The sequence below is a fragment of the Drosophila subpulchrella genome, unplaced genomic scaffold (genome assembly GCF_014743375.2).
Source record: "Drosophila subpulchrella strain 33 F10 #4 breed RU33 unplaced genomic scaffold, RU_Dsub_v1.1 Primary Assembly Seq354, whole genome shotgun sequence".
Lineage (NCBI taxonomy): Eukaryota > Metazoa > Arthropoda > Insecta > Diptera > Drosophilidae > Drosophila > Drosophila subpulchrella.
The window spans coordinates 1096913-1118173 of NW_023665577.1; the positions used below are offsets into that span (position 1 = coordinate 1096913).

The 21261-nt window shown below is 41.9% G+C and overlaps 5 protein-coding genes across 8 annotated transcripts; 2 read left to right on the plus strand and 3 right to left on the minus strand.

Annotated features, from left to right (window-relative positions):
• Positions 1–252: 252 nt before the first annotated feature.
• Positions 253–1260, plus strand: LOC119559936 (G patch domain-containing protein 11). The gene is made up of 2 exons (XM_037873144.1): positions 253–381; positions 434–1260. Exons 1-2 carry the CDS (start codon positions 335–337, stop codon positions 1182–1184), a joined length of 798 nt encoding a protein of 265 aa, XP_037729072.1. The 5' UTR covers positions 253–334; the 3' UTR covers positions 1185–1260.
• On the minus strand, positions 1217–2564 carry LOC119559935 (serine/threonine-protein kinase 16). Its single transcript, XM_037873143.1, has 4 exons — positions 2373–2564; positions 1716–2310; positions 1520–1654; positions 1217–1463 (listed from the first exon to the last, which is right to left on the minus strand). Exons 1-4 carry the CDS (start codon positions 2480–2482, stop codon positions 1347–1349), a joined length of 957 nt encoding a protein of 318 aa, XP_037729071.1. The 5' UTR covers positions 2483–2564; the 3' UTR covers positions 1217–1346.
• Positions 2565–2896: 332 nt separating this feature from the next.
• On the plus strand, positions 2897–3897 carry LOC119560903 (tRNA-uridine aminocarboxypropyltransferase 2). Its single transcript, XM_037874601.1, has 2 exons — positions 2897–3036; positions 3100–3897. The coding sequence occupies exons 1-2, from the start codon at positions 2957–2959 to the stop codon at positions 3770–3772; spliced, it is 753 nt and encodes a 250-aa protein (XP_037730529.1). The 5' UTR covers positions 2897–2956; the 3' UTR covers positions 3773–3897.
• Positions 3801–5055, minus strand: LOC119560904 (general odorant-binding protein 84a). 2 transcript variants are annotated; one of them, XM_037874603.1, is made up of 5 exons: positions 4895–5055; positions 4387–4611; positions 4254–4318; positions 4074–4200; positions 3801–4012 (listed from the first exon to the last, which is right to left on the minus strand). In XM_037874603.1, exons 1-5 carry the CDS (start codon positions 5046–5048, stop codon positions 3918–3920), a joined length of 666 nt encoding a protein of 221 aa, XP_037730531.1. In that variant the 5' UTR covers positions 5049–5055; the 3' UTR covers positions 3801–3917. The 2 variants fall into 2 exon arrangements, with proteins under 2 accessions (XP_037730531.1, XP_037730530.1); XM_037874602.1 differs by lacking the exon at positions 4387–4611.
• A 91-nt stretch (positions 5056–5146) lies between these two features.
• Positions 5147–20919, minus strand: LOC119560745 (glucose dehydrogenase [FAD, quinone]). 3 transcript variants are annotated; one of them, XM_037874360.1, is made up of 5 exons: positions 20729–20919; positions 20605–20646; positions 10558–10734; positions 10366–10486; positions 5147–7478 (listed from the first exon to the last, which is right to left on the minus strand). In XM_037874360.1, the coding sequence occupies exons 3-5, from the start codon at positions 10723–10725 to the stop codon at positions 5890–5892; spliced, it is 1878 nt and encodes a 625-aa protein (XP_037730288.1). In that variant the 5' UTR covers positions 10726–10734; positions 20605–20646; positions 20729–20919; the 3' UTR covers positions 5147–5889. The 3 variants fall into 3 exon arrangements, with proteins under 3 accessions (XP_037730288.1, XP_037730287.1, XP_037730289.1); XM_037874359.1 differs by having other exon boundaries at positions 20605–20919; XM_037874361.1 differs by having other exon boundaries at positions 5929–7478; positions 20605–20919.
• Between the last annotated feature and the right edge of the window lie 342 nt (positions 20920–21261).

The window sequence follows — 21261 nt, forward strand, 5'->3', positions numbered from 1 at the left end:
CTACAGTATTTTTTTGGCTTCGCGGTTTTAAATAAATACTGATGTCTTGAAAGGTGATACATGATCTGTTAACGGATGTTTAATTTTATTTAAACATGAACAATGGGAATTTATAATTAAATTTATACGTCGTAAATGTATTTACTCTTACGAGAGGCACACAAAATACAAAAATAGCAACCGCCTAAAATAATGTGCATCTAACAAATGTTCAAATTTGTTTGGTTTGCTGATGGTGGTGTTTTAAATTTGCAGAATTATCCATTTCTCGGCGCACCAACCACGGTCATACTAAAAAACAAGGTGTAAACACGGTTAAATTTTTAATAAACAAATGTCTGACGAGGAGGAAGATTATATGTCCGATAAGTTCCTGGCTGGGTGAGAAGAAACTAACACATTATTAGAACATAACTAACATATTTCCCATAAGCCTGCAAGATGTGCGGCCCAGCCTGGTGCAAAATCGAGGCAAGAAGCGGCAAATTGAAGTCGAGACCAAAAACGAGGAGCTGAAGAAACGCCAGCGAGAGGCAACAGCTGCCTCCGGAAAAGTGGACAATGATCGGCTTCAGCAGTCGCTCAACAAACCCCTCTCCGCCGACAACAAGGGCTTCCAGCTGATGGCCAAAATGGGCTACAAATCGGGATCTGGTTTGGGCAAACAACCGGATGCACGCACGGAACCCGTGGGAATTACCATAAAGAGCGGTCGTGGAGGCCTAGGACGCGAGGCAGCCGTGGCCGAGTTGACCCTTAAAAGGCAGGAAATGCGGAGGGCCCACCTCCTCAGCAAGGCAGGCATCGAATCCGGCGAGGAAATCAGCACAGAGGCTTATAGAAGGCGGGCGACCCACAAAGCGGAGGAACGTAAACTCCAGTACGACATAAAGCGGTGCCAGCAGACCTGCGAATCGTTGGATCTTAAGTCCGGAGTTACAGAACCAGATCTGGACTTCTTTTGGCCACCTAAACCAAAGGAGGAAGATGGATCCGGCAGCGAAGAAGACCCGGAAGAGGAGGAGCCTCCCAAGGAGGAGCCATACAGTCCATCGGAGCAACTAGAACTCCTCACTGGCTACCTGCGCACCGCATATACCTTCTGCTACTGGTGTGGAACCCACTACGAGGACGCCGAAGATCTCGGAAGCAATTGTCCAGGACTCACGCGAGACGATCACTAGGTCCCGTACATAAAAAACAAAAACTAGATTAATTACACATAATTTCACAAAATCTCTGCAGTTTTAAAATTATTTTACAATAATACGTAGTCAAAAAACAGTTAGCGGTGTATCTAGTTCGGTGAAGTGCGTATAGACGCGTTGGAATCCAGTGAGTGGGAGCTACAAGCGACCCTCCAGTTTCTGTATAAGGTCGTGGGTCCTTTCGATGACGCTAAATATGAATGGCCGTTCCATGGGGTCGGTGCGGAGCATGTAGTTGATCAATTCGTGCATGTCCTGGATATACATTTAAGTTAGATTTAATTCCTTTAAGGTGGGAGATATGATCTTACCTCTGTGTAGATGGAATCCTCTGGAATGTTAACGTGACCGCTGAGCACAGCCAGAGCTACGCTGTCGCCTCGCTCGTAGACGGGATCGTAGGGTGAGTTAAAGTAGCACATTGCATATAAAACACAACCAAGACTCTAAAAGAGTGGATTAACTATGTTAAACATGAAATTGTATGCACCTGGTATATTGTTTTACCCATATATCCGTCCGCTCATCAATAGTGCAGTACGTTTTGACGGTAAATAGCTCTGGAGCCCGGTAGACAATGGAACTCCTCTCCTCGGCCTCGTCCTGCAACCGCTGGGCATCCGCCTGGCCCACAATCTGCAGGCGGGCTTCCGTCATGGAGCCGAGATCCACAATTATGGGCTCAAACGAGTCGGACAGGCAGATGTTGGCCGTTTTCAGATCACGGTGCGCCAGCGGCACCGGCTTGGCCTCGTGAATGGCCTTCAATCCCTCGCAGACGCCCAGAAAGATCTGCAGGATCTGGGCTTCGGGCATGTGGTCCTGTTTCCGAGATCGCAGCTGCAGGTGGTCCGCCAAAGATCCGTGCTTGTAGTAGGGCAGCACGATGTACAAGGTGCTCGTTGTGTTGATGACGATGTCCGCCTGGCCTTTCAGCTCGTAGTCCACCACCCTGATGACGTTCTCCGAGTCGATTTTGCGACAGTTTTCGATTTCCCGCAGCGCTATATTCTGGTCGTCTATGCTGTGGCAGGTGATGCGCTTTATCGCGTAGCTGCGTCGCGTGGAGGCATTTTCCCCAAGGTCGATCAAGCTGAAGCCCCTGCACAGACACCCAGAGATTAGATATTCCGGAGGAGATAGTGGAGCTTATGTGGTACAAACCCAGTCGCCAGCCTGTCGCGGATTGTGTACCGGGATCCGTTGATATTCAGGGTTTCCTTTCGGCAGAAGCAGCCTCGTTTCATGATCAGCGTCCAGCCTATACTCTGCATTTTGCTTAAATTATGCTACGGTCTTTAAAACTTTAAGCCTAATTACTAGTTTAATTCATGTACAAAACCTAAATAGAAAACAGAAAGCTGAACTGCAATGTTTATGCGCGTTAGGGCTTACGATGTTTGCTTATCATGACTTGGTCAGTTGATTTGTTTTCTCTAAGAGAAACCTTAGTTATACAATGACATTATTTAATTTTCTTTTGAATGTTATTAGTTTCCCATAGCATTTATTTTTCAATATATACTATTTAGTTGTCATAATTTATTCAAAACTAAATGAATTCTCGTTCTTGGTCACCTCATAAACAAAGATTTCCCTGCCCGCTCACAGCTGATTTAAGGACAGGCTCGTTTTGTCTGCCATGTGGCGCCCGTCGTTGCCACCTAGTCACAAATGGTTCTGCGGTTGCGAATTTCGTCTTGTGCAGAACATCACTTCGCATTTATTTAATTTAATCAATTACAAGGATGGAGGATGAAGCTTGGCAGGATCTCGTAGGTATCAGCGCCGACCCGCCCGACAGACGCGACAAGTGCGAGAAGTGCAAGTGAGTGGTAAAACAGGGAATCCTCCACTGAAATCTCAAGTCTTATGATGACATCTTTCACAGACGGCCGGTGGTTGTTTGCTGGTGTCCAGCTTTACCGCATCCGCCGGAAGTGGTGGCTTCGCAGATTGTGATCCTGCAACATCCCGCCGAGGAGAAGAGATCGCTGCGCACAGCTCTTATGCTACAGCTGGGGCTGGAACCCGGAAAATGTGTGGTCTACAAGGGCAAGCGTTTTCCCAACAAAAACCACGCTGACCTGCAGAGTATCCTCGACTCTCCACAGACGCTACTCCTGTATCCCAGCCGGGATTCAGTACCGCTGGAGGAGGTGGACCGTAGCGCTGGTCCCTACACCCTGGTACTCATAGATGGCACTTGGCCGCAGGCCAAGGCAATCTACGCCAGCAGCCCGGCTCTGCACCGCCTGCGGCAGGTGAAACTCATCGCCGTGGGCATCAGCGACTACATCATCCGCACCCAACCCACCGAGGGCTGCCTCAGCACCCTGGAGACCGCTGCCCAGTGCCTGGCCGTGCTCGAATCCCGACCAGAGCTGCGACAAACACTTGTGCGACCGCTGCACACGCTCTGCAAGTTCCAACTGGACAACGGAGCCGTGGAGCACCAGTCAAAGGAGTTCCTGCTTAAAAACAACCAGTACCCCAAACCCATCGGCAAGCGGCTGAGCCGCCTGCTCAGAAACACCACGTGCGATGGCAACGAGGATACGTGATAGAAGGAGTAGAAAATCAGCGAAGGAGTTGCATGTGCCTGCGGTTTATAGCCAACTAGGTGCATTGCTCGTAGCATTTTTGGTTTTGTAACGCTAATATTATAATTTTCTACTGATTAGTCCCAGAGGCTGACTTTGCTGATACTCAAACGGTGGGCTTGTTCCTAGCATCCGTAAGGGCTCTGATGAAGACGCACTTCACGATGGCATAGCCTCGCATGCAGGCATTCGTTTCATCCTCTGAAGATTAGAGATTTAAGATGCCTTATGCATTTCAACACGTCCTGTTTAGAACACTTACTGCCTTCGGCCTCGCAAGCCTCAATGGAATCACCGGTGGCTGGCCAAACATATTTGCGCACCAGATCCTTATTTAACTTATAGTCTGTCATCAAACCGGACTTTTCGAAAAAGCAGTTGAAATAACACTGCAAAGAAACTGTGAGAGAAGGGAGGCGAAGGATCTGCAATATACACCTACCATGCTGGTTGCTTTATCCTTGTCCTCTGGCAATTCACCCGTGCTATTAAATTGCAACACGTTGGCTAAAAGAGATGATTAAAGACGTCAAACATTGCCTTCGTTATCCTCTACAATCTTTCCCGACACTCACTCGATGACGTTATAAAACTAGCATTGCAGTTCCGATTAACCTCTTCAAAATCTACATAGTCAGCTTCTCTTGGAGCTGGAGTGGTCGTGGATATGTCATCCACATCGCCATCGAAGCTATCATAGTTTATAATGAAAATATCGCCGTTATCCTTGGCATGATCCTGAAGAGCACTGACGCAATTCAGGCTCAGGCTCAGAATAGCAAAAACAGCACACGCTTGAACTAACCCGGAATACATTTTGATCTAGCGGAATGCCTAATGGGCTTTAGTGGCTTCCCTTTTATAGTTTGCTGATACTCTCGTGTATAATAAGCTTTGATCGTGCCATGCACAGTTAGAATAATTTTAAAATTTCACTTCCGGAAATTGATTACCAATAAATTGGGCTTTGAATAAACTTTGCACAAAAGAAACTAATATTTTCAGTGATTGATCAATTACAGATAATTTTTTAGCAAACTTATCTGGATAACTATAGAAAAGTTGATATGACAATCCACTTACCATATGGAATCATGTTCTCGTCCGCACAGGCAACTCGAGCCGTGTAGAACATGGAGTGCATTTGCATCTGCACTTCCGGATCATCGGGTACGATGTCCTGAGCACCCACCCAAACCAGATACAGAACTCCGATCAGATATAATGATCGAAACATTTTGCAAGACAGACTGGTAAGAGAAATTTTGGGCTCCTATTTATACTGATTATCGCTGATCGTGCGCTAAATGTTGACAAATTCATGAGATCGTTTGGTAGTTAAACTAAATTGTTGCACTTTAATCGAACAATAAATACATGCAATTTACGCGTACTCAGAAATATAGGACATCATTCATCCATGCAATTGCAAAATGAACGATAAACGAAATTTACATTGTCAATGGGTCACAAGTGTTATATAGATTAAATGTAGTTGTTTAAGACCGACGAACGACACGCAAATTTTACATGTTCAATGGGTCCACATCAATTACGTATGTAGTTTAAGTGTAATTTTAATTGGTCAACTTAACGTTCATTACAAAGCGAACATTAAAAGAAATCTATACGGTCAAACTTCTCCAACTTAAACTGTGCTAAATGATTCAAAGTTAATTTAAAAATCTACATTTTATAGGCAAATTTAATGTTTTAATAAAACTAAATTTGCTTTTTATAAGATAAATCAAAAAATACCAAAGCAAGAAACATAAACATTTTAAGTTTTATCGAGCCTAGTTGTTAATAGTAGTAAAATGTGCAGTTGAAGAAGTTCGTCTGTATATTCAGTGGGTCACAGTAGTTAGTTTAAGAGTAGTCTGTTATCTTATAGAGAACATTAATGGAGATTGCGCAACGCGGTGTGCCTAGAGTGAGAAGCCTTCGGATGGGATTGGATCGGATTAAATTAGATTAGACCAATTTGAAACATAGAAAGGTTTAGTTTTGCATCTGAGGGGCCTTAATAATAATTTCGCTTAAATTTTTACTTGCAGTAATTTTCGCTCGGATTCTGATTAAATTACTCTATGCAACGTCCACGTCGCATCCACGCGTCAGACCTTGGCGCCCCAGGCCCTCTTCAGGAGGTAGGCGCCCTTCTCGGCGATCATCACTGCGGGTGCATGGGTGTTCCCTGCGGTAACCTTGGGCATTATGCTGGTGTCCATCACGCGGAGTCCTCGAATGCCATGGACCCGCAACTCGTGGTTGACCACTGCCATGGGATCGTGACTCGGACCCATTTTGCAGGAGCCCGCCTGGTGATTCTCCGGACCCGTGTTCTGCCTCACGGCGCACTCCCAGTAGGCATCGCTACCGAAGGCGGGCGCCTCGCATCCCTTCACCACCGTCTTGTCCAGTCGCATGCCGTACTGCTGCAGCGGCGTCGTTTGCGACAGCCGGATGGCGAACTTGATGCCCTCCACCAGGGTCTTCACATCGCGCTCGTCGGTCAGGTAATTGGCCACAATACGCGGCGGATCCAGAGGGTCGGCGGACTTCAGGCCAATGAATCCACGGGAACGGGGATTCAGAACAGCTGGGAAGATCTGTATGGACCGGGAGTTGTTAGAGAGCAACTCGCCCACCTGTCCTGTACGAGCACAACTGGCCAGGTAGCCACCAAAGTAGAGCTGCAGATCGGGAAGATCCGGCCTATCCGCCCAGCGAGTGGCCAGCTTTCCGGTCACATCCGAAATTCCTGTGCCTGACATGAGACCATCGCGGAACAGCAAGTACTCCATGGCCGTGGCCCAATTAAGTGGTGCCGTATCCGCATCGTCGATGAAGAAGTTCGTAAAGTAGGCCACGTGGTTGTGCAGGTTCTTGCCTACACCTGGAAGATGGTGCACGGTCCTCACATTTACCTGCTGCAGTTCGTCCTTGGGACCCACACCACTCAGAAGCAGGATCTGAGGGGAGTTGACAGCTCCAGCACTCAAAATCACCTCTTTTTTTACAAGAATTTTACGCATGCTGCCGAACTGGTCACTAACTTCCACTCCCAAAACATTCTTGGTGTGCGGGTGGATGAGGATCTTGGTGGCCGTGGTGTTCAGCAGGATGTGCAGGTTGTTGCGCATTCGTGCTGGTCGCAGAAAAGCCCTAGCTGAGCTGTATCTGATGCCATTACGGGCCGTCATCTGGGCAATCATGAACCCGGTGGAGTTCTGACCATTGAGATCCTGCACAGAGAAGCCCATCTCCTCCCCGGCCTTTAGAATGGCGTAGGACAGAGGTGGATTGTAGGGGAACTTGCCCACGGGCAACAGACCGCCCTTGGCGTGATACTCCGTGCCAACGTCATTTAGTTCCTGGTTATCCTCCGACTTCTTGAAGAACGGAAGCACGTCATTGTAGGCCCAGCCAGGATTTCCTTGGGCTGCCCAGTCGTCGTAGTCCTCGCGGTTGCCACGGATGTACATCATGCCGTTCATCACCGACGTTCCACCAAGGACCTTGCCACGCGGCCAGTAGCAGCGCTGCTCCATCGAGGAGAGACAGGCCATCCGCTCCGGTTCCGTGTTGTAGCGGTAGTCTATGTCGCTGCCAATAAAGTTGAGGAACATCGAGGGGATCTGGGCTCCCACAGGTTCATCGCCACCTGGAAAAGAAAGAAAATATCGTAAGTATACGAAGTGTCTTTTAAAGATAATATTTTAGGTAATATATTATTCATAACCCGCGATTTGCATCCTTAATATTGCTTTTTAATTCGCATAATTGGATTTAAATTGTTCGCTTGCATTCAAATATTAAGAATCCGACTATGCAAAAACAGTGGTATACTTACGAGTCTCAAGTGATCAGCCGAAATTAATAATAAATGTTGACGGGTCGAATTAACATTTACATTACAGTTTTAGCATAAAAGTCTCTATTAGAAACGAACTTTTTTATGTCCATATTTCTTATTTTTATCTTACAATACGAACTTCTTTGTATACATATTTCTTAAGCAAGTTATAAACATTTAATGGCCCTCAGTAAAAATAGAATTTATGCCAATAATTTAGTTTTCATCTTCAGAACATAAAATCCATCCATCCATAGAATATTATTGCACCATAATTTATTTATAAATTTAATTTCCATAATTACTTGAACCAACCGAAACTGTTTTATAATATTAAATAATTAAATCCCATCAATAGGAAGTTGCAAAATTTGTCGAATTTAAATGCTAAATTCCTACCGAATAAGGTAATAGATATGCACCTATCCACCAACACCGAGATACTTCGAATAACTGGTCGTGAGTCTTGATTAATAGACCCTAACTGCCCATTAAGAAGCAGTACAAACAAACTCCGATTCAACCTTCAGCTCTTGGGTGGCCAGCCCCATTTGGGTTTGGGACACTTGAGGCACGCTTTTGCTTAACCCATGGCAATCCATTATAATTAGTATATTCGCTCAATCAGCGTTCTAGAATTTCCGTTGAGCTGAGCCCACGACTCTAGTTAATTAAATCGATTCAAGTGGAATCTTTGATTGCTAACCATAGCGTGGGAGCCGAAAAATTTGACCGCAAAATCCTGAAGTAATAATTTAACTTGGAATTTCAACAAAGGAAAATTAAACAAAATAGCCAAAATTAAGAAAGAAATACAAATACCGGTGATACTCTGATTCATTGAGTACCAGTGTTATATATGTTCCCCAAATTGTTAATAACTTGTTCTGCGGCAAGTCCTAACATATGTCTGTGTCGCGCAAATAAAAACAAAGTCGTTTCTTGGTGTTTACGCGACGGGATCAGAGAGAACAATTAACACCGGGAATACGCATTTTAATTAGCTTAGAATAAAGGCTTTAGCAAATAAACAAGTTGCAGTCTGGACCAAGTTCAACAACTTTTCATAAATATAAACCACATAACTCTGCCAAAAATATTCGAGTTTGTTATGAGCGCATGATTTCTCCAAGTGTGGCAAATGATTTGCGGTGACATTAAGTACACATTTGGAATATAGTTTAAACAACCCGGTTCTAGCTCATATTTAAAACACGTGCTGGGCGAAAAGTGTAGCCATTAACCCGAGGCGAGGTCATTGGCGGGGTCAGTGTGCCAGGCACCGGGTTGACTTCTTCAATCAAAGAAACCTCTTAGTCTTTTTTCCGGCATGCTTTTGGCATTGACTAAATTTGACGAGTTGCATGTCTAATGTCAAGCAAGAATTAAGCTTCTGCGGCTTAGTCGAAACAAAAGCCACTTTAGCCGGGAGTTGTCTGCTCATAGTGATATGGTCGGTCGTATAATAAGCCTGGTAATGGCCACTACTAATTGCACTCCAGCCCCAGGCATTGTATTATAATTAACGCCAACGCATTGACAACTTTGAATGTGTTTCTCTTCTGCGTTTTTCGGTTCGTAATTAGTGTAATTAGTGACGAGGCGTAAAAATTGTCGCCATAAAAACAATTACTTTGCGCAAAAATTGGAAAACTAAGGGAGACCCACAAAGTAAGCCAAGCAGAGCCGAGAATGCTGATAGGGCAGTTTTAATGGAGCCATTAGAATGCTTTCCCAGGCCCGAAGATATTTCAAGTGATTTTCCGAACGCTTTGTTGTCTTATTAAGACATTAGTGTTAGACGAGACAAACTTATGATTAATGACGTTATGCTTTCGCTTTAGGAGAGATGATAGATACCTTAATATCTTACTTGTTAATATGCTTCAATTAAGTTGAGTATGGTCCAGATAAAATATTTAAAGTATCTTAGTTTTGCAATTATATTATAAGCAGTTTAAGCAGGTTAATATTTTAGCTTTATGTTTGAAATATATATTTAATACGTGAACTCAGCTGGTCTAATTGATGTTTGGCATTATATTACCTGGTTACTGGGCTATAAACAAAAAACTCGTGCTTCAGCAAGTACGATGCGATTTAAAATTAAAATTATGCAGTGCTAAAAAGCCTTTTAGCCGAGTTTGCCGCATATTTGCGTCTAATTAAGACAAAGTGAATGAACTGCATTGAACATCGGCACCGATAATTAGAATCAAATACATTCGCAAGACACCTACATGCGCTGAAAGAGATTCACGTGTGGTGCCTGAATCGTTATTCATTCATAAAAAAGGCTGTGAGCAACAACAATTATTGAATGCAAGAAACCAAGTCAAGCGAATCGAAAAGGAAAAAAACTTTACAGGCTTTGTAAGCGGGCTAACAGCTCGAAGCGATGCAAAGTCCTATAAAGAGGAAAGATATTTGCATGGGCCAAGATTGCCTTCGGGCCGAGGTGGCAGCCCGTTTAGTTTACATAATGCTCGCGGCAGTTGCGGTTGCTTCTTTGCCGCCGAGTCTTGCCCAAGTGGCATTAGAGTTGCTGCCATTGTTGCAGTTGTTGCCGCTGTTAAGCTTCAATTACTTCTAAACAAATGCCACATAACGCGCCTCTAATTGCCCGTGAGCAGCGTGAGTTTATGTTGCTGGAAATACCCATGTGTGTATGAGTCGCTGGGGCAACATCCCTTACCGGCTTCGATCAGCAACACCTTCCATTGGGGCACCTCGGACAGTCGTGAGGCAACCACAGAGCCCGCTGAGCCGCCGCCAATGACAATGAAATCGTACTCGTAGTCCGGCTCCGATCGAAACTGTAAAAGTAATGGAAATGGTATGTGATATTGATAGCCACTCTTTGTGGCCATAAGTATTTATCACTTACCCTTGAGCTTGCCCGGCCGCAGGGATCCTCCAGATCACACTGGGAACGGATAAAGACCTCCAGAAGACCCATGAACAGCATGAAGGCACTTCCACCACATGTGGAGGCGAGGGTGGGTCCGGTGGGCACGCCCACCAAACAATCGCAGGCTGAGGGGCTGGCGGACATGTTGATAGACTAGAAAATTGGAAAAGAACTTTAATTTACCATTGATCTTAATGAAAATACAACTAAGTATTATACTATGTATGGACTATCAACATTTCAATATTGTGGTACTAGTAAATTCAAGTTAAATGAAAATAGAAGTTTAATACTTTATGTATATATTGGTAAAGATACCAATTCATTTTAAAAATTGATTTAACCATTTGTTTTCATTAAATGTTTTCACAATTCATGGTCACAATAAATTAGATGACAAATATTAAAGTAACAAACGAAAGTCTTAGAACACGAACTTTCTACATAAAAATGTTTCTCGCTGAAATGATGGAAACAAAAATTTTAGAATCTTGATCAAAAATATAAGAAGTTCGTGTTCTAAGTCTTTCGATTTCTCGAAAATGTTGATTAATGAATCATACTAAAATGTACATTATATTTTTCCAATGTACAAATAATAGCTTTAATTATCTATTTGCTCATCTAATTTTATAATTTCCAGTTGATTAAACGCAAAGCCATAGGGCAAAGTCATAACATTTTTGTAAACCACAACATGAACTTCTGTTTAACCTTGCCCACTGAGACAAAGACTGAAAATTATCAAAGTAATGCCCCAGCAACAGTACTGTAATTAATAAGAGTACCCACCGAGACAATGGGCGTCGTCGTCCGTCTCAGTGCACACCAAAAAGCAAGCCCAAATGAAATTTAAATCAAAAAGATACTTTTTATTTCTTGGCCATTTGGCAAACAAACAGCAACTGCCGCCAGCATTGGCAATTACCGAAAGGCCAAACAGACAGCGAACAGACAGAAGTCATAGCTCATCATCCGAGCCCGGCTTTGTTCATTCAGAGGCTGCTTCTGCTGCATAGTTTCACATGACCTTAGCCCCAAGCGGCCAAAAATGTTTGGCTGGCTTCACTTTTCTTTCCTATTTGAAATTTCGAAATTGCCGCTTGCTCTGTGCCTAAAACAGAAGCAATGAGGCTGGATGGGATTACGGTAGCCAGCGCCGGTTGAGTAATGTGCAATACAATTATGTCATTTGTTCGTCTCGTTGGTGGTCAACTAATGACCGCCGGGGTTGAACAGATTGACTCTGGACTCCAGAGTGACTCTGAAGGCGGGAAAACGTGATCTGTTCTAGGCTCCTTTTATGGGAATGAGAAATGTTAATTGTTTGCCTCTAACATTGCTCTTCACACTCCTTTTTGGGCGGTTCATTAGCGCCCAAAATAAAACCGAAACCCAACCGAACCGATCCCCGAAATCAGTGCATTTTTGGAAGATGCTGACAACGCTTTTGACCTCAATTAACTCGAACAGCTTGAAGCAATCAAATTGCAATTTGTATCCATCCAAAAACAGAAAACCAAAAAACAAAGCAAAAAGGTAATTGAAACAAAAACAGAAACCGAGAGTGAAACAAGAGAATCACCTAAGCGGAGATCGAGAAGATCAAGCAATTGCTACAGTTCGTCCGTTTTTTCGGTTTTGGGTGCCACAATGGAGCTCGCATCTGACATTTGGAACACGATTTTTCATTCATTCAATTGCATTTTGGTGTCTTTCGCTTTTAAAGTTGAAGGATGCCACGAAAGTGAATCGGAGCTTGGGCAAAGGCAGCGAAAAATAAAAACAGAGCCACAACAAAGTCGGAGAACATACGCAACTCAAGCGAGCGTGGAAAATCGAAAAGAGAGGCGGTTGACCTCGCAGCCAGTTTTCCAGCAGGCTCGTAAAAGCCAGGTAACAAAAGTGGCAACAGGCGAACTTCAAACGCCAAGAAAAACGCGTGCAAAGTCGTGCAGCGCTCAGAAAATTAAAAGTTGTTCGAGCAAGTTTTGCGTTGCAAACGGATTTTGGTCCACTTCTGCGTGGCTCATGGTAATTTGTGGGAAAATCCTAGGGATACGAAATCGGGAGTACTTCAATTTGCAATATGTTTTCCTAAGCTTGTTCGTTTGATTTATTGGTAATCGTTTAATGTGGGGAAAAACAATAAAATGTACTTATAGAGACAATATGCAAGAAACAAAAAATTTATATATAATTACAAAAATTCAAAATCGCTTAATGTATTCTGGAAATTGCTAAAATTAAAAAACAAGAACAATTATTTTTTCTTTACTACAATTCTTTAACTAGTGGTCAATACAAAATTGGGTCACTGTTTTAATGGTGAGAATATAGTACGTTGAAAATTACATAATCAGCTAACGACATTTTTTCTTGTTATCATCTGATTGTTAACACTTCCTGCGTAACCTATCTGACAAGATTATCAATGGAGTTGTCATAATTACAGCTTGTTTTTTATATACACCTTTATCGGATGTAAAGCGTGGTGCATAATATCTTGTGCACTGAAGTAAACCGAGTGTCGATTAAAGCCGACTCGAGTTGCAGTTGTCTGCTTGTGGTTTGTTTTGTACTCGTACTATAACTTCATTGATATAGCTTGGCATTGTCTTCATTGCTACGTTTGAAGGTTTCTTTGAGCTGTCAGTCAGTCAGTCAGTTAGTCAATCAGGCAGTCAGTCAGTGTGAACAATACCGCTGATAGAGGCTTGGTTTTGGGCCTTGTTATACAGTTATCTCGGTGTTGCTTCTGCCATATGTTTAGGTTAAGGCATGGTTTTTCGGGTGCTTATTAATGTGGGAACCGCGCATTTTTTAGAATAATAATCATAAAGTAATGCAATTTATGCGTGCCACTACAAAGGCGCCAGATAAAGCCATGTGATTTTGACTGAATTGTGTAAGGTCCACCTTTGGGAGGGGTGGGATCTGATCTGGTCTTTGTCAGAAGATTGGAGTAGGGAATTTTAAAAAAACTATAGGTTTTAAAAGCACCCCAAAAAGTTCAAACTTTCCAAAAAGGTTGATGGCGAACAATTTTTATACCCGTTACTCGTAGAGTAAAAGGGTATACTAGATTCGTCGGAAAGTATGTAACAGGCAGAAGGAAGCGTTTCCGACCCCATAAAGTATATATATTCTTGATCAGGATCACTAGCCGAGTCGATCTAGCCATGTCCGTCTGTCCGTCTGTCCGTCTGTCCGTATGAACGCTGAGATCTTGGAAACTATAAGAGCTACAATACTGGGATTAGGCATGCAGATTCCTGAGATTCCTGCGCAGCGCAAGTTTGTTTCAAAAGAGTGCCACGCCCACTCTAACGCCCACAAACCGCCCAAAACTGTGGCTCCTACAGTTTTGATGCTAGAACAAAAATTTTAACTGGAATGTATTGTTCTCATCAATACCTACCGACTGACCTAAAAAAAGTTTGCCACGCCAACTTTAACGCCCACAAACCGCCCACAAACTTCAAAAAATCGTAAATATGAACGCGGATATCTCGGAAAATATCAAAGATAGAGAAACGAGATTTCAGATTTAGATTCCGTAGGCTTGAGCGCAGCGCAAGCTTATTACGCGAATATGCCACGCCCACTCCAACGCCCACAAACCGCCCAAGCCTGTGGCGCCCACAATTTTCGTGCTAGATAAAAAATTTTAACTTAAATGTATTGGTCTCGTCAATACCTATCGATTGATTTAAAAAAAAGTTTGCCACGCCCACTCTAACGCCCACAAGCCGCCAAAGCCTGTGGCGCCCACAATTTTCGTGCTAGATAAAAAATTTTAACTTAATTGTATTGGTCTCGTCAATACCTATCGATTGATTTAAAAAAAAACTTTGCCACGCCCACTCTAATGCCCACAACGCTTAAATCTGTCTACCGCCGGTAGGTGGCGCATTTGCTGCTTGCATATCTCCATTTTCCTTTGGTCCCTTTAGCTGAGTAACGGGTATCTGATAGTCGAGGTACTCGACTATAGCGTTCTTCCTTGTTACTTAGTTTAGTTATTATTATCATTATCATTTTCCTAGCGTAGTAGCATATTTTTTCAAACACATATATGTGATTTTGACATACTTTATGTTCACAAATTAAGTAAATTAAGTCAAATGCCAGAACTGTCTGAAAGCTTTTAAAGAATGTCATTTGCCGTAGTAATCACTTCATCCAATTGCGGCTTGAAAGCCAATAAACCATTCAAATAATTTTCAAAAATTTCACATCGATTTTAAGTCAATTTAAGCCAGCAATTTCAAACTTCCCCGGCTGGTAGATAAAGCGCATAATAAGCGACTAAAAACCATAACAAATTTAATGCTCAACACATTGCGGCAAATTGGAGTCATTAATTTGGCCAATGGACCTCCAACTTTGAGCGGGAACGAGTTTGCTTTTGATTTCGCGGTTTTACTTCTTTGCTCGATATCAAAAACTAACGGTAAACGCGCTAAAGTAGAGGCATACGAAAAAAACAGAGACACAGATAAAAAAAAAACGAACCATAAAGTTTTTCACGTTCGGGCGTAAAATTGACAGGCGGGACCAAGCTGGCAAGGTGTATGAATAATTTAAAGAAAAGCACGATAAACGCAAAAAGGCAAAAAGCCAGTTGAAATAGATTTGGAAAAAGTTAATAAATAAAGCTGAACACATGGAGGATCTGCGGGAGTGGGGGATCTGACCAAGAGCGAGGCCATAAATTAACGCCGGCATCGCGGTCTGCAGAGGATAACGAGCCGGCAAACCAAACATTGCCCCCGGGATCCCCCGCATCGATATTACGCAGCCATCTCCGGCTGTTTCGGCCATTAGAAATTGGCCAAGAAACCAACGAGTGTGGCAAACTAAAGCAACTGCAACTGGATCTGGAACTGGGGCTAAAGCTGGAAACGGCAACCTGCAACCTGCGACTGCAGTGGCAACTAGCAACTGGCGGCAATTGCATTCGCAGCCAAACTGGAGGAAACTGCCGCGCAATGTCTGGCCAACTTGGCCAATGTCTGACTCAAAGTCTGAGTGGCCGTTGTTGTTGCCGGTCTCATGGCTCTTTGGCCATCTCTTGACTTCCTATTTTCACTTTCATTCGTCATGCGCGTGGCGGCAAATAGAAATGCAACAACACGGCGTCACACTGCAAAGCCACTTTGCTCTTTTCTTGCCCTGTGATTCAATACCCTTCTATGGGCCATGTAAGTTAGCCCGAAGTACTAGAATGCATTTGAAACGCCTTGCTTTGGCCGAAAAATTATCATTATTTTTACAAAATTTTATAAAAATACAAAATATTTTTATCAAATCCAAGAAAAAGTGCAAAATGGAAATTTACAGAATTTAATAAAAATACAATATATTGGACTTCCACACATAAAAATAGTAATTATATTATTATTATCATATTAACAACGTAAGAAAATGTAAAAAGCAAAATTGAAATTGTATTTGAACAAAATCCAAGTGGAAAATCATTAAGCTTTAATAGTATAAGAAAGTAATGGTAGTAATGGATATAGGTAAACTTGACTGTATTCAAATTTTTTTTCATAACTGTATATTTTATTATAAGTGTCACAAAAAGAATCACCAGAGGTCACGTTCAATTTTAATAGTCCTTTACAATTCTTTTAAATGTTACGAAATGGGTCGGAATTCTAAATATTCAACTAAAATATAAATGCATGTATTTTTTTAGCTCAGACCCATGTTTCTAAGACTTCAAGATTAAATATTTACCTACAAAATGATACCAATTACTAAAAAATCCCTCTGAAATCTGCTTAGTTAGGGTGGTAAAAATGTCGCTATATAACCATTGGATTGCAATTGTTTTTTCGCTTTTTTCTTGTAACTTTTGCGTACTTTGTTGTATTTCTTTGCCTCCGCTTGTGCCCCAGTCAGTTGTCAACGCCGCATCAACAATGTGCGAATGTTTTGTGTGAGAATTCGCTGGCAGTTGTTGGTCGCTGTTGTTTTTGTTTCCACCTTGTCATGCTTCAACACGTAATTGTTAAATGTTAGTAGGCAATATTTAGTTAATGCACTTCTGCTGACGCCGGTCAGGTTAACGGATTGACGTGTTTGCTATGGAAAAGATGCCAGGCATCTGTTGGCTAACTATCTACTTAAAGATTCTTTTATCGCCAGTAGCTCCGGATTTCCCCTGGAAATTCCGCAGTTTCTGGTTTACAGGCTTAAAACAATCGGTTGCCTTTCGTTGGTATTGATTAAAATCTGTAAGGCATCGGCTTATAACAATAAAATCGAAACTCGTGTACATCTGCATGATAGATAATTGGAATTTTATTAGCTTTCTGTTGTTATTATTTCCAGAGAACTGCACAGTATAATTCATTGAGATGGCAATGACCGGCACGACTGACAATGGATTTTTCCACCAGAAACAGAAACGGAAATGCCACAAAAAACCTATAAATTTCCCATTTTTCTTCAAGTTTCGGTAGAAAGCCGAACAAAAAGCGTTTTACATAATTTATTTAAATTTTGTTTTTCGGCCGCCCGGGCTATTGTTGCACGAACTACGTGATTGAATATTTACAACATTTTGTTGCATTTCGCTGGGCAAAAGTTGCGGCAACTGCATGTAATACCCTTGGCGTTGCCAATTACGTGGCACTCGTACTGTTCGTACAGTTCGTACTCGTACAATTAAGCTCCGAGTGAAATTCTGCAATTGCGCGGCGCATCATTCCGGCGATTGTCAAAGACCCCAGATGAGAGTCTTGATTGATCGCTGGTTACGTGCTGGATAAGGCAAAAAAACCGCAGCCACATCAGCCGCATCCACATCTATTCGGCGGCCCGAGGCAGATGCAAAAAAAAAAAGAAGTAAAAATATAAGGTGGCCAGCTCGGCTCCGATCCACGTTGTTTCAGGAGCTGCCTGTCAACTGGGTTGCCATTTCATGAGTTCGGTTTCGGGCCCCGCAGACAGTAACAACACTTTTAGTTTCATTGCTAAATGAGTGAATTTGTTAACAGGGTTGCGCTGTAATTGATGTTTTCCCCGGATTTCTCACGCTTGTCGCTAGGATAAAATCTTGTGAGCCGCCCAGGGCACAGCGATTGTCGATAATGACCTGATACTTGGGCTAAGAAATCCCAAAAAAAATAAATAACTCTACCAAAGCTGTGCTATTCATTTTTGTATTTCAGAGAAATCTGAAAAATATTGCACTCTTTATGCAATCTAATAATAAGGGAATACACATTGGAATGTAATAGTCATGACGAGGACGTATAAATATTGCCCCTTAAAACGAATCCCAAAAATTCAAAGTTATAACAAAAATGCACCAAAAGCGTTAAGCTATAAAGCCAAACAACTTCCACTTTTCTCCCAAACAATTCAACAAATTATAAGTAATTCCATAACAAGCGTGCTCATGCATTTATGCCTGAACCCATTAAAAAAGAGTTCGCTTGCGCATTTCTTTATTTGCTTATCGGATTCGATGTTCGTTATAGGGTCTTTGAATCTCGCTTGTTTTCTTCTGTTTTTCTTTTGTTGACAAGAGGAAATTAAAGAAGGTGACGATGATCCATCACATTTTATTTAGGGCAAGGAAAATAATAAAAATCTTCTGAGACTTCCAAAAACAATCCTACCCTTTTCTTAAGAATATAAGATCTTACAGTTTTAAACATTCCATTTTTCCCATCGTATATTATATGATTTCTCAAAATGCTAGTTCGAAAAAAGCCAATCCAAAACTTTTCACTAATTTGTAGTGAAAAAGCGAAGCTATCTGTTCCATTTTTTAATCTTTTCTTAATATGATTATTCCAAAAAAACCAATCCTCAACTCTTCATAAAAATATAAGATCATTCAACACAAAATACAATTCGTGTCGAAAAAAAGCAATCCATTCCATTCCATTTTTCCCAGTGCATATTCAATCTTTTCTCAATATGCTAATTCCGCTTCCCAGAAAACTTCCCCGAAAAGCATTCAAAATTTGTCCCATTTTGCGACTTGTGTTGGCTCACGTCGTGGCTGCTCTGGCCTGGCAATGTGCCATAACGAATTGTAAACAAATAAAGCCAGCCAAAGACCATTTAAATGGCAAAGGCAAAGACTTCAGGAACGGGGGGCACATGCTGCAGATACATTGAATGCTCGAAATGAATGGACGAATGCCAAAATGCCCAAAAGGGGAGCAGACATTCGCGAGGCGAACACACAACAGGCAGCCAAAGTCAATCGATGTCTCTGAAGAGGAGTAACAAAAGACAAGCAACAGGCTTGGCAAACTTTAGACTGTTTTTCGAGATTTCTCTCACTTTTTGGGCCCAGCAAATGTTGGCAGCAGATAAAGCGGCGACAGCACGCTTCCAAAACATGGAGACATACAAATTTTTATCTGCCGCTGACATTTAAACATGACTTTAAAAAATCTACGGGACTTGTGTGTGCAAACAGTTTTTGTGTGTGGAGTCTTTGAAGTTTTTGGCCAACAACTACAGAAAAGAAAGCTAAGCGTGGGTGTCATTCGGTCAAAGCACCCTGATCCATGTTCACTTAATCCCATTGCCCCCAACGATCCCCGATTCCCCTAGGCAGCAAACCTTTTTTATATTCGCCGGCCACTGTTTGCCCTCAATAAAATTTGATGGATCATCGCCGCCTACTTTAATTTGCTCTCGCCAATAAAAAGAAGTACAGAAGGAAACAAGCAAAATTTAAAGGCCCTAAAACGAACATCGAATCCGATATGCAAATCGAGAAATTATCTTTGCAAGCGAACTCTTTTTTAATGGGTTCAGGCGTAAATGTGTGAGCACGCTTTTTTGGAATTACTTGTAATTCGTTGAATTGTTTGGGAAAAAAGTGGAAGTTGTTTGGTTTTTTGACTTAACGCTTTTGGTGAATATTTGGTAACAACTTTGAATTTTTTGGGAATCACTTTTGGGTGCAATATTTTGGCGGCCTCGTCATGACTTATAAATTTCAATATGTTTACTTTCATGATTAGATTGCATAAAAAGCGCTTTATTTTTAAGGGATTCCGCTTGACTTTAAAATTTGAGTTCAAAGCATTTAATAAGAAATATTTTGTTGTTCGCTTTGCCTTAAGGTGTTACCATGTTTTTGGGGAATTCCGTTTTCGTATGACTAATCTTTGATTTTGTTAATTTCTAGAAATGGGTTAATGAATTGCGAATTCTGTGAATATTATTGGGAATCACTTTTAAACACCTTTAATCAAATTTCTTATTTTCTTGTTCAAATAATATATATTAAATGATAAAAAGTCCGTCCAAAAATCCATTAACTTTAATTTTTTTCAAAATGTGAGCTTGTTAGCTTGGTGATTTCCTCTTCTGTCTGAAAATCATACTTAGCACCTAACGGATATTTCCATTCAATTCGGATCCAAAGACGAAATGTGCTCACCATAAATAAGCTCAAGTATTATGTCTTTTACAATACCACCCGTTTCCGTTGAAACGAGGTGGCGGCTAATAAGCGATGGAATTGAGGGAGAAACCGGGTTAATTTCCTATTACAGTAATGGACGTTTAATGAACTGGCATCGTATAACACCTTAATGTGAGTACTTTTTCAGACGAATAATACACCGTGTAATTGAGCACAAAATCGAACACGTTAGTGGTCAAATGGCAGACAATGGGTGACCGTTTTGATGTGTGTGGAAAAAGAAATATAAACCAGTAACTAAAATCAGAAACGTGTCTAGAGCACAATCGTGAGGTATGCGTTGTTGTGGGCCAGAAAAACAAACGAATCGAATTGGAGCTATTGCAAAAAAGTGCAGTACAATTTATCGCCGTGAGCCATCAGAAGACCAAACAAAGTTCCGTTTCTTGGGCTTATGACAATGGCAAATTTCCAGCAGACTTCGGGCCCCAAAGCTGGCCAAATCTTTTGAGCTTCCTCAATGCCAGAAACGGACATGGCAAATTTTTGGGTTGTGAAAACCGAAAAGCCAGAAAATAATAGAAATAAAAGCGATTGCATCAACTTACGATCGTAGAGTCCAGTGGTTTGGTGTCTGGTTTCCTTTTACGCTTTAAATATTGAATTAATTATTTACTCCTTATTGAAAATGCCTCGAGGAAAATTGCTCAATGGCCCGAAGAAGATAAAAACCTGTGTGCTATTTGGCCTAAACGTTTTCCTTAGCAGCTTTAATTAAACACAAAAAAACACAAACTGCGGCTTTCAATGGTTTTTAGTCACTGCCTTCTAGGGTTTTTGTTAGTTACCCTCTGAGCACTGCACTAAGATGGGGTTTCTGGTGGGTCTATTAACTTGTTCGAACTGCGCGCAGACGCAGAGCGTTACCGACTCAGCTTCAGGCCAACAGGCGCGAGTCTTTTTAAACTGGCCGAAAGCTTCAACTTGACGAAAGACAGCTTTAAGCTGGTCAGAAAGTTGGCGCTCTCGGAAACTTGGCCCAAACTTGAAGCTTTTAGGTGTAGGAAACCAGTGGGGTAAGTAATTGGTATAATTTTTAACGAAATGGATTTGATGATTATAAATTTTAAATATTTAAGTCTAACTTATATTTATTTTGTAGTGTTGTAAAACCTTTTGTGAACCACCCTTGTTTCGGCTAAGACGTCACAGGTTTCTTCAACCCCCAGTTAGCCAGCCCACACAAAAAGCTGTTAACTTCTTTG

Excerpts from the sequence above, each read along its gene's own strand:
- LOC119560904 (XM_037874603.1), bottom strand. The coding sequence starts at position 5,048 with ATGTTTCGATCATTATATCTGATCGGAGTTCTGTATCTGGTTTGGGTG. Across the intron at positions 4,319-4,386 it reads TAGTTTTATAACGTCATCGA|CCAACGTGTTGCAATTTAAT; the intron begins GTGAGTGTCGGG and ends CATCTCTTTTAG. Across the intron at positions 4,201-4,253 it reads AGGATAAAGCAACCAGCATG|TGTTATTTCAACTGCTTTTT; the intron begins GTAGGTGTATAT and ends GTTTCTTTGCAG.
- LOC119559935 (XM_037873143.1), bottom strand. The coding sequence starts at position 2,482 with ATGCAGAGTATAGGCTGGACGCTGATCATGAAACGAGGCTGCTTCTGC. Across the intron at positions 1,655-1,715 it reads ATGAGCGGACGGATATATGG|AGTCTTGGTTGTGTTTTATA; the intron begins GTAAAACAATAT and ends CCACTCTTTTAG. Across the intron at positions 1,464-1,519 it reads AGGATTCCATCTACACAGAG|GACATGCACGAATTGATCAA; the intron begins GTAAGATCATAT and ends ATGTATATCCAG.
- LOC119559936 (XM_037873144.1), top strand. The coding sequence starts at position 335 with ATGTCTGACGAGGAGGAAGATTATATGTCCGATAAGTTCCTGGCTGG. Across the intron at positions 382-433 it reads TCCGATAAGTTCCTGGCTGG|CCTGCAAGATGTGCGGCCCA; the intron begins GTGAGAAGAAAC and ends ATTTCCCATAAG.
- LOC119560745 (XM_037874361.1), bottom strand. The coding sequence starts at position 10,725 with ATGTCCGCCAGCCCCTCAGCCTGCGATTGTTTGGTGGGCGTGCCCACC. Across the intron at positions 10,487-10,557 it reads GCGGCCGGGCAAGCTCAAGG|TTTCGATCGGAGCCGGACTA; the intron begins GTAAGTGATAAA and ends TTACTTTTACAG. Across the intron at positions 7,479-10,365 it reads GGTGTTGCTGATCGAAGCCG|GTGGCGATGAACCTGTGGGA; the intron begins GTAAGGGATGTT and ends TTTCTTTTCCAG.
- LOC119560903 (XM_037874601.1), top strand. The coding sequence starts at position 2,957 with ATGGAGGATGAAGCTTGGCAGGATCTCGTAGGTATCAGCGCCGACCCG. Across the intron at positions 3,037-3,099 it reads GACAAGTGCGAGAAGTGCAA|ACGGCCGGTGGTTGTTTGCT; the intron begins GTGAGTGGTAAA and ends CATCTTTCACAG.